Genomic DNA, 11,291 nt, shown 5'->3' with positions numbered 1-11,291 from the left:
TTGGATCTACCCAAAACTACCAAATCCAAATCAATAGCTCTTAAGTCAGTTGATGATGTTGAAGGTGGTGGATTTGATGATGAGCTCTCTGCTACAGAGATTGCCTACCTTGCCAAGAACTTTAGAAACTTTCTTAAGAATAGTAATAGAAAGGTAAGAGGCACAAACACTGCTGAATCTAGAAACTTTAGGAAGCACGATCCCACTAAGGTTAACAACAATGATAAACCTAGAGAAAAAGTAAGTCAATCTTCCAATAATTCCTTGGGCTCTCAGTGTTTTGGATGTTAAGGGTATGGATACATGAAATCTGAATGTCCTACCTATTTGAAGTCTAAGGGTAAGGCTATGACTGTAACCCTTAGTGATGGTGAAGTTTCTGATAATGAGTCTGATTGTGATGAGGATGGAAACTTCATTACTTTCACCGCTACTGCTGTAGTCGATGAGAGCATATCTGTTGAAGAGAACCTTTCTGATGGGGAACTCTCTGAAGATGCAGATCTTCAAGAGGCCTATAACAAACTTTGCAAAGTTGCTGCAAAGGATGCTATGAATGTTGAACTTGGCCTGAAGAAAATTGAATCTCTTGAGCTTGAAAAGAAAAAATTTGCTTGTTAAACTGTTTGATGCTAATGAACTTTTGAACAATGTGAAAACTGAAAATATGCTTTTGCTTGATAAAGTTAAATCTTTGGAACTTGATTTATCTGTTGCTAAATCTGCTAGTTCTAAACTTGATCAAATGCTGAGTGTTCAAAAGTCTTCTTCTAACAAAACTGGATTAGGTTATCTTGAAAGCATCTCTGTGTCTGCTCCCCATTCCACTAAGTTTGTTCCTTCATCTTCTTCTTCTAAACTTTCTGTGAGTGAGATAGTGAGTGAAACTGTCAAACCCCCTGTAAGTGAGGTTGTTAAACCCTTAGAAGGTTCATCTTCTAGGAAGATTAGGGTTGATTTGAAAGAGTCTAAGTCTAAGAAGCCTACCCTATCTAAGGACAAGACACATGATAAGCCTGCTTGAGTTTGTCACTTTTATGGAAAGTCTGGACACATTCATCCAAACTGTTACAAGCTGCAAGCTGCAAAGAGAGCAAACAAAATAAAAGTACCTGTGCCTCAAGCACTTGATCCTATGGTACTTATTGGTGATTTGGTAAAGGCTTTAAACCTTTATTCCAATCTTGGAGTTGGTAATCATTTTCATGTGAATAAGAACTCCAATGCTCATGGTGCATCTAAAAGGTTTTGGATGTAAAAGACTCGAACTAACTGAGTCTTTCTAACATAGTCCTTGTGTTTCATTGTTCTACCTTTTGTGACCATTATTCTTTGGTTTTGTTTTTTGTTTTTTTGTTTTTCTAGGATTTACGTTGCATAACATTCATGCATTTCATTCTAGGTGTTTTTTTTAATAATAAAAAAAAAGGAAGAAAAAGGAAGCAAATTTTGTTTTGTACTATTCTTCTTGGTTTTTGAGAACAAGGTTGGTCAATTTATTTTCACATAACATGTCTTTTGTACCTTATTTAGTTTTGATGAGCTTACTTATTGCACTTTACTAGTTGAAACTTTGTAGTGTATGTTGTGTGGGAAAGATGCTTATGGCTTTTTGATTATTATGTCTTAATCTTGAAGTCACATGTTTTTGAATGTTGGACTTGAACTTTTGGAGAAAGACATAAATAACCATCTCACTACGGTTCACTAGCCAATCATTAACACTTTAGTGCATATCATAAGATTTTGTGCTCGAGAAAGTGTAGCACATGCACAAAAAGAACATAAGGTGAAGCCTTGGTTTAAATTGCTTAATACTTAAAATTGGTGTGTACTATTAGGCTTGATGCCAAACTCACATGACTTAAAATTGGTATGTATATTATGAGGCATAAATACAAGAAATTTATATGATTGCAAGCTTATGATCTAGGAAATGTGAGAGTTATATGATGTAACTCTTTAGGTGATAGTCTCTTTTAAATTCCTTGTGATGAATTTTGTAGACTTTGTGATTGATTGCTATTCACATATCACCTCACATGTATCTCAAACTTTTGCTAGTTGCACACACTACACGAGTTACTCTTTGCTAAACTTGGTACATGTTATTGTGTGTGTTTATGGTCTGACCAACCAAGTTTTGCAAATACTTTGAATTTTGTGCAAAATTAATTTGTTGCTTGAAAATTTGTGGAGAATGCAAGAAATTTTGTTTTTGGGAATTTGGGCTTAAAATTCTTGTTTTGAAAATCATATCATCACATACTCATGTATTTTTGTTCTTAAATTTCAATGCTTTGAGTTGATTCTAAATGTTTTTCAAAAAACTATGTTTTTCCTCAAATTTGGTGAGCCTCTGCCCATTTCGATCGATCCATTCTGTTTTTCGATCGATCGAAAAATTTAAATTTGATAGAGAGAGCCTCTGTCTATTTCAATCGATCGAAACTGATTTTCGATCGATCGAACTTGTTTCAAATTGTTTTTATAGAATCTCTGTCTGTTTCGATCGATCGAGGCTGTTTTTTTTCGATCAATCGAAACTTGTGAAACATGCTTTTTTAAAAGGTCAGATTGTTTTTTTTCAAAAGGTTCTTTTTCAAAACTTTTCAACCTTTTCTCTCTCTCCGACTTGGCTAAGGCTCCACCATCAATTTTTTGTCGTTTTCCTCCAAGTTTTTTGCAAGGTTTTTGTCCTTGAAGGCCGGTAAGTCTCTTTTGCCCTTCCTTTTGCATTTTATTTCATGATTTCATGCATTTTTCATGCATTATTATGGGTATTTTCAGCACTTTCAATATATTGGGGTTTTTGATGTTTCGAACCTGTTTTTGTGAAATTGATCAATGGGTTTTTGTTCTAGGATGCTATAATGATGATTCTTGTAGTTTAATTTGATCAATTTTGTGGTTTTTGAAAATTTGGAAATTCTAGGGTTTGAAATTGATCCGAATTGGGGATTTTTGTCTAATTGGGTTAAATTGATGAAATTGGCTCATCAAATTGATGTATTTGGTCATTATTTTTGTAATTCTATCATGTGTGATGATCAATTCGTTAATATTTTTCAAATTGATCAAGTGGTTTTCCAACTTTTGGGGTTTTTGTGTTAATACCTCTATGTTCAAGCCAATTTTGTGAATTTGAAGTTTTTGGACTTAATTGCACTGCATTAGAACATGTATCATACCATTTAATTTGTTCATGCATCATATAGATTTTTATTCTATATTTTTTCTATGCTAACTTGCAGTCTGCCCTTGGTTTTGGTTTTGTATTTTTGTTCTTTTGCTCTGTGTTTTGGTCCTTATCTTAGCACCATGCCTAGGAAAACTAGAGCCAATAGGACCCCTTCCACTTCCTCTGTGTCTCCCTCTAGGGTTGAGAAGTTTAAGTATGATAAGTGCAGAGAGGCCTTTGAGAATTTGAACCGTAAGCGTAAGATTTGGGCTGAGCGAGCTGTGATCTTAGATGAGCTTGATCCGGCCATTAGGGCCAGTTTTGAGTCTAGAGGTTGGCTGCCTCTATTAGAGATAGATCATCCACCCCCGACCGCCCTGATTAGAGAGTTCTTCTCGAATCTCTCTTGCCACGTCTATGATTCCAACACCCTTGTTAGAAGTTGGATACGAGGTGTTGAGTTCACCATTACCCTTCAGGTAATGGCTGAGGCTCTTGGGGTTCCGGTTGTTCGGGAGCTTGACTATCCCTATGATGAGTCACCCTCATTAGATGTTGTCATGTCATACATCACTGGGTCATCTATCCAGTGGGGTTCTGATTCTCGGATCACGTCCGCTGAGCTTTCCGAGACTTCCTATCTTTTCTTTAGGATAACATGTCATTTGTTGTGGCCTATTTCTCACTTCCACACCATCCCTTTAGAGCGATGTGTGTTTTTGTATGCCTTTGTTTCTGGAGCGTCTATCAGTTTTCCTCATTTGTTCTTTCGTTCTTTGAATGAGGTTCATAGGAGTTCTGCCGTAAAGCATGCACTGATTCATCCTATTTTCATTTATAGGATTTTGCTCTTTTTAGGTTTAGATGGTTTTCCGTCTGGTGAGCCTGTTCATGTTGTTACTCCCATAGGTGCCACCTTTCTTCGTCAGAGGGCTACTCACTTGAGAGTTGCTCCTCCTCGTCCTAGAGGTGCGTTATCTAGTGGTGTTCCCCCTTCTCCCTCTTCTACAGGTGTTGATGCTACTGAGACATCAGGTGCTGCTGCTGATGATAATGTTCCTCCACTGACTGCTTCGGATGATTCCGACATTCATCATACGTTGGATTATGTCTTGACCGTTCAGGTGGCTCATAGACAGATTTTGGTGGACATGCTAGATGAGATCTGTGCCTTGCGTACGGAGTTGGCGAAGTTTAGACCACCTCCCTTTTGATGATGGATTTTGTTTGCCCTTTGGCATTCCGTCACAAAAAGGGGGAGTACTTTGTAGAGTTTTTGCTTTTAGGGGGAGTATATGTTTTTGGTTGGAGCTTGTGGAGTTTAGATTGTATCTAAGTGCTTCACTTTGTACTTTACATTTTTAGCTCTTGCCATGTTTTTGATGGGATATTCATGTTAGGGGGAGTTTTATGTTTTATTGATACTTTATATGTTTCTTGTTTCAAACTGCTTATTGATTTATATTTATGAGTTATTCATTGATATATGTCTTTATTTGTGTGTTGTTTGAAATCAAGAAGTTAATTTGTTTACTTGTATTGTTTCCACACATGCGGTTATGCATTTTGTTTAGTGTTTCAGGAAATATACAGGTTGATTCAATTGAGCTGCTGTCTACACTTGCAACTGATGGATAGTAGTTGGGATTGAATTTGTTTTATGAGCATTATTTTGTAAAGGGCTTTTTATTTTGTAAACTTTGAGCTTCTAGTTGTGTTTTGTCACGGATTGCCAAAGGGGGAGTTTGTTAGGTTCTAAAGTTTTAGGATTTTATGTATTTAGAACTCTAATTTGTATTGTTGGCAAACCATGATCAAAATAATATTTTAGAAGTGTTTTAGTCTAGCTCAAAGTTGTGATTTTATGTAAAGTTGGAATCAAGTTAAAGCAGGAAGTATTGTGCCTTTTGGCCTGGCTCGATCGATCGAAAGACAGGCTCGATCGATCGAAGCTCGGGCATAATGATTTTCTGCAGATTTGTCCAACTCAGCTCTAAGTGTTTTAAAACGTTTTTAGGATTTCTTATTTGTTCTAAGTATAAAAGGCAAACCCTAGCCACGTTTTAGTGTTGCTCATAATTGCGGTTTGTGTAAATCTCTTGTGAGATCTAGAGGAGTTTTCTTTTACACAAACTTAGGATTTTCAAGGAGAAGATTTATCTACACCTTGATGATCAACTCAGTTGCTGCCATTGAAGCTTAAAGAAAACATAAGCGAGTGTGCTTGTATCTGGTGGTGAATCCAAGAAAGAAGGAGTCCGTGGATTCGGAGCTTGCAAGTGGTCATGTCAGTAAGTTCTACTGGTTGGTAGCAATAAGAAGTCAAGCGTGGGGGCTTGTAAGTCTTATTGTATGAACTTCGATTCTTTCAAGATAGTGGATTCAAGTTTACCTTGAAGATAGTTAGGTCAAATCCTCTCCAGGTTTTTACCGGTTTGGTTTCCTGGGTGATCATATCTTGTGTTATTTATTTTCTGCTACTTTGCATGATTTGATCTTTATTATTGTGATAACCTAGACTTGTTTAATTGGACTAAGTAACAACTTGGCTAATTATCTAGGTTAAATCAATTGTTTAAGGGGTCTAAAAACTATCAAATATGATAAAACTTTTTTTTTAAAACTTTTTATAAAGTCTAGGGACTAAAATAGTATTTTACCTAACAAATTATCACGTGCAATGCGCGGGTCTAGGACTAGTTACAGTAAAACACAAAACCCTTAACTTATTTCAAACAACAAATGATGTAGCATAAAACACAGCCAAACATGAAACCATATAACTTATTTCAATGAAAAAAATTGGAGTGGCATTTCATGAATTTGCACAAATAAGTCATTCTATCCACTATAGTGACAATTTGTGAATGTAGTATTATACAAAATATGAATGATTTTGATTCATGGGCAACTAAACAGGCCTAAGAGATGTGCCTGATGAGGGAAAAATACAAAGAAAAATCCATTATTAGCTTAAATGTTATTTGCCTTAGTCAAATATTTCGATAGTTGATAGATTTATAATTTCTCTACAACTAAAAGTAATGGCTTATAGGTATATATCATTACCAACTCTGGAATGTGACAGAGACTAATTTTACAACGAAAGACTTGCATTTCTTCTTAAAGTCAAAATCAAGGTTATTGTTTCAAATCTGTTGTAGATTAATATAACATCATGGTATCAACCAAACTCACTCAAGCCCCTAACATGTGGATTTGACACAAGTTAAGAGAAGTGTTTAGTTGGTGAATGTTGATATTCTATGTGATTTATATGTGGGTTCTATAAAGTTAGAGGGCACACTAAGCATCATGTACCTGTATTCATAAAAGCAAGGACTTCTCATAGCGTGAAAATACCAGCAATTTTTTTTTTTTGGGAAATACCTATTGGGGAATAATGAAACCTTGTAATCATTGTGGATTTGAAAAATCTTTTCCCTTCTTGTCCTATGTTTGCTCCACTACCTTTTCTTCTTCTCTGATAACCCAAATAGCAAGCCAGAAAAGTTAAAAAAAAAAAGAAAAAAAAAGAAAAAAAGAAAAGAAAAGAAAACTGAACATGAAACTGAAACTCATGAAAGCAAAGGAACAAAACCTAGAAACCATTCAAGCAGAATTTGATCATCTAGATTGTTTCCCTGGTTTCAACAAATCCCTAAATTGACAGCAAACCTATATGAAGACAATAGAATAAGCGATTAGTTGAAGACAATATGATAAGAGATTAGTTAAAAATTACCGAGAAAAATGGTCTGATATCGAGCCTGGGTTGGAGATTGTAAAAGATTGTGTTGTATATATAGGTATATACATGGATAGGTTGTAATAATGATATTTGAGTTTGAAGAATATTGTTTCATAAAGTTGTTAAAGTGAAAATTCAAGTTTTGGAATTTTCTAAGTGAAAATTCGAAGTTAGGCATTTTCGACCGATCGAAGCTTTGGCTTGATCGATCGAAATGGTAAAGAAAAAATCTTGGAGTTTTTTGATGTCTCGATCGCTGCTCGATTCCTATTCAACCGATCGAAAAGAGCACTCGATTGATTGAAAGTAATTTTTGACTGATCGAAAATCGTGAAATAGGATTTTTTGCAGAATTTTCAGATGACTATTCGGAAAGGTTGAAGAGGTTTTAAGCCTTGTGAATGGTTTTATGAAACATTTTAACTTTTCATACGTGCTTTTTGATGAAATATAACCCTTTGGATATAAATAGAGGCTTATGTTCATTCTCTAGAATTGCTATCTAAAAAACCCAACATTTTGGTTGTATCCTGGGGAAAATTTGCAATAACCCTTTAGCAACAATAGTGTGGGGGGCAAATATTGTCTAAGGAAAACGATATTGTGCCTCCAAGTTATCTATTTTCTATTTGTCTTTTGTGTTAACCTTGTTCTTCCATTATTACTTTGTATAATATCCCTAACAAATTACACCCATGGTCGTACCCTAGCACCATCCTCAAGTTTTCAAGAAATTAAAACTTACCGGCAACTATGTGGAATCGGAAGATGGAGGGAGATTGGTCTGATAGTAGTGAAGAGGCCTCCCTCAGATCTCTTTCCAACTCTCTCTGCATCATATCAAATTCTCTCTCTGTGACTCACAAATGCTCACTAGTTCATTTATATCTCTCTCTGGCAGTTTTTTTTTTAATATATATCCGTGCCAAAAGTTTAACAGAGAATGAAACTCAAACATTTATCGATTATATCTCTTTTTTCTGGCAGTTTTTTTTTAATTATATATCCTGTGCCAAATGGTTAGCAGATGGTGAAACTCAAACGTTTGCATCACATTTTGCCACAAAGAATTAATTTTCAAATAAAAAATCAATAAAGATTACCAAAAAAAAAAAAAAGAAGTGACGTGCTTGCAACAAAAGGAAAGGAAGAAAACAAAGGATTTCACAAAGGTTTCGGTTGAAAAGACTTAGGATTTGGGCTTTATGGTGGAATTAAATGTATAAGAAGTGGGCTTTATCATAGAGATAGGGATGGAAATTATTTTATAAGTATTTATTAGTATTTTAAAATTAATAAAAACTATTTTAAAATTATAGAACATATTCAGAAAAGAAGATGGAAATGGCATGGCTACTGATGTGGTTCAATGTCAGCATAGCAACATTAAATACTACATTTCAGCTTTTAGTATTATATTATATAAATATAGATTAAAGAATGAACCTTACCACACACAATCAACATATATATTTTTGCCAAAATCTCATCTTCCTCAACCACCCAAACCTCTAAGCCACCTTAGACACCACCCCAACCATTGAAGACACTGCCTAGACCTCACTCAATTGCCAAAAATTGCCTTCCTTGTTGCCTCTTCCTCTTCTTGTTCAAACTTGCTGAGATTTGCACTCTGTTGCGGTATGTACTCAACTAGGATGAGTCACCAACTTTTCTCTCCAAGTCAAATTGAGCTATCGAGCCTGATTCCAATCTCCTTGCTTTGGATCTAATCCAACGACCAGATCTCTCTCCCTTCAAATATGTTTTTCCTTCATCCTCACTCTTTCTTTCTATCTTTATCTTCAACTCCAACAACCCAAATCTAAATTTAAAAGCCAAAAAAAAAAAAAAAATGTAGCAATGGAGGTTGCAAATTTGCCATTTGCGTGGGAGCTCATCAAGTGGATATATATATATATTGAAATTGGGTTTTAAAAAAGAAATGAGTGTCTGGCAAGCTAATTTCAATGTTTGGTAAAAATGCATACGTAGCATAATGCAATTGGAGAGTGTAAAATTGGAGGTGGTATTATATACATCCGATGTATGATAAATTTTCTCATAAATTAGAGACTTTACATTCTGAATAATGTTTGTTAAATAAAATACTTTTGAAAAAACTCAATAACCAAAAATAAAAACTTATCAAAACACAAGATATAAAATGGGAAACCCATAAACTATAGGGACAAAAATTGCAATTTTCTTAAATAAAATTTTTTATTTTTATTTTTAAAAAATCACTAAAAAGTAAAAAGTAGTAATAAAACTCTGTGGCATTAATTATTAATTCCATTTTCTTTCACAAACCCCAAATACAGAAAGAAGCATTGAGTCTCAGATCACCTGATCTGTACCTCAATAATCTAATACCCCCAAAGTTGAAAGTATTCCTCGATCTAAAATGTCCGAAATGAGAGAACCACCGGTTCTCCGACACAGGAAGATTAACCATATCCCATACGACATTCACATCGTACTCGACATCATGGGAAAACTACCGGTGAAATCAGTGATGAGATTAAGGTGCGTTTCCAAATCCTTGTACTCCTCAATCACTAGTCCAGATTTCATCTCCACCCACCTTAATAACATCAACAACAACAACAACAAAAATGGTGATAATGCTTATGTCATACACATGCCGTCTCCTCCTCGTACTAACCATGATAATGCGTTAGTCTGTACGGTCGTTTGGACCGAACGTTTGATAGGATTTCTGAGATTGAAATTCCTTTTAATTTTTCTACTGCGTGTATCCAATTCCAATTAGTGGGTTCCTGCAATGGCTTATTGTGTCTCGCTAATTTGAGTATCTCCACTACCACTTTTGCTAATGCTTTATATTTGTGGAACCCCAGCATTAGAAAATTCAAGAAATTGCCTCCTACTTGCTTAGGAAAGTTAAACAAAGTTACACTCGGATTCGCTTATTGTTCCGATAATAATGACTATAAGGTTGTAAGGACTTCACGTAGTTCTTCGCGTTTGTCTACGTCTGAGATTGAGCTGTACACGTTGAGTTCGGATTCATGGAGAAGCGTTGAAATTTCTTCGACAACAGATGTAATGTTCTGTAGAAATTTTCTTTCTCCAATTCCGTTGATTAATGGAGCTTTACACTGGGTGGCATCTATTAAAGAAGAGAATTGCATGGCAGAAACAAATATTATGGCATTTGATGTCAATAGTGAGAAATTCATCAGAAAGCTAGCACTGCCTGATGGTACTACCTTTCTACACCTTCGAAGATATCTTACATCATTCAGAGGGAAATTGACTTTCATTGAACAATCTTTTTGCCAATACTCCATATGGGTGATGAGGGACTATGGTGTGGTTGAGTCTTGGAATAAACTTTTTGTTCTACCATTTAAAAATGAATATTGTTGGATTTCCTTGACTGATTATGGTTCGCTTATGGTTTGCTACAGAAATGATCCAGTAAAGAGGCTGGGATTTAAGTTTGCTTTAATTGACACTGAAACTCTACAAGAGAAGAAGGATCCTGATATCCAACATCCTTCATATGTAGCCATTTTCATGGAGAGCCTTGTTTTACTTGATGGAACAAACGTGGAATCTTACTAACCGGTTCATGGTGAGCATATAAGATGGAAGACAATTATGGTATGGATGAAGTGAAACCCTTGTTTATTCCTTTTCCTTTAGTAGTAGGCATGATAGTTAGGTAGAATTGCTAAAGCTTGATTTTTATTCCGTGTTAACATCATCCTTTTGTGGCTATTATAAATTAGTATTTGATATTTGTATGTGAATGGTTGTTGTGGTATGGATAATTCTTATTCCTTTAGAGTTACAGAGCTAGATTATAGCTCTCTTGATTTCAATTTAAAGAAGAACTGGCTAAAAAAACATAATTAAATAAAAGAATCTCTAAAAGTGAGAATGTTTAAAAGGAGTAGGCAGATGCTTGTCTAGTGAGCATGATGCCATTCCAAGGTCATGTTCGTACTTGGTTCAAGCTACATTGTCTATGTTGGTTTGTTTACCATGTTTAACCTTAATGTTGACAATAAGAAGCTACTTTTTATGAGAGAGAGTTGGTTCTAAGATAAGTGATCCTATCTCTGTTGCCTCTAAGAGTTTGATCTTGATATGGAATGCTATTTTCTCGTGCTTAGTTGGGTCCAATCACATGCTTATTGTCAGCGGATGTGGATCAACATGTTCAGGTGCTTAACTATTGTGTTTCTTTCAATATTATTGTGTTCTTTATGCTAAAGAAACATGTTAAGGTTTATACTACTAAGGGGTTTGTTCGCAAAACTTGTTTGGTAAATGAGGTAGGACTTAAAGGCATATAGAGCTGTTAGGTTGTGACATACATTTGCT

At 35.2% G+C, this 11,291-nt stretch overlaps 1 protein-coding gene across 1 annotated transcript; it reads left to right on the top strand.

The window, feature by feature from the left end:
- The first annotated feature begins 9,614 nt into the window (after positions 1-9,614).
- LOC115983870 lies at positions 9,615-10,714 on the top strand. The gene has a single exon (XM_031106708.1). The coding sequence runs from the start codon at positions 10,005-10,007 to the stop codon at positions 10,524-10,526; it is 522 nt and encodes a 173-aa protein (XP_030962568.1). The 5' UTR covers positions 9,615-10,004; the 3' UTR covers positions 10,527-10,714.
- The last annotated feature ends 577 nt before the right edge of the window (positions 10,715-11,291 follow it).

Source organism: Quercus lobata, chromosome 4 (assembly GCF_001633185.2).
Source record: "Quercus lobata isolate SW786 chromosome 4, ValleyOak3.0 Primary Assembly, whole genome shotgun sequence".
Taxonomy (NCBI): domain Eukaryota; kingdom Viridiplantae; phylum Streptophyta; class Magnoliopsida; order Fagales; family Fagaceae; genus Quercus; species Quercus lobata.
The sequence above is the reverse complement of the archived record's forward strand: the minus strand, read 5'-3'. Positions and strand labels throughout refer to the sequence as shown.

What these genes read in the sequence shown, in the direction of transcription:
- LOC115983870 (XM_031106708.1), top strand. Translation starts at nt 10,005, where the DNA reads ATGTTCTGTAGAAATTTTCTTTCTCCAATTCCGTTGATTAATGGAGCT.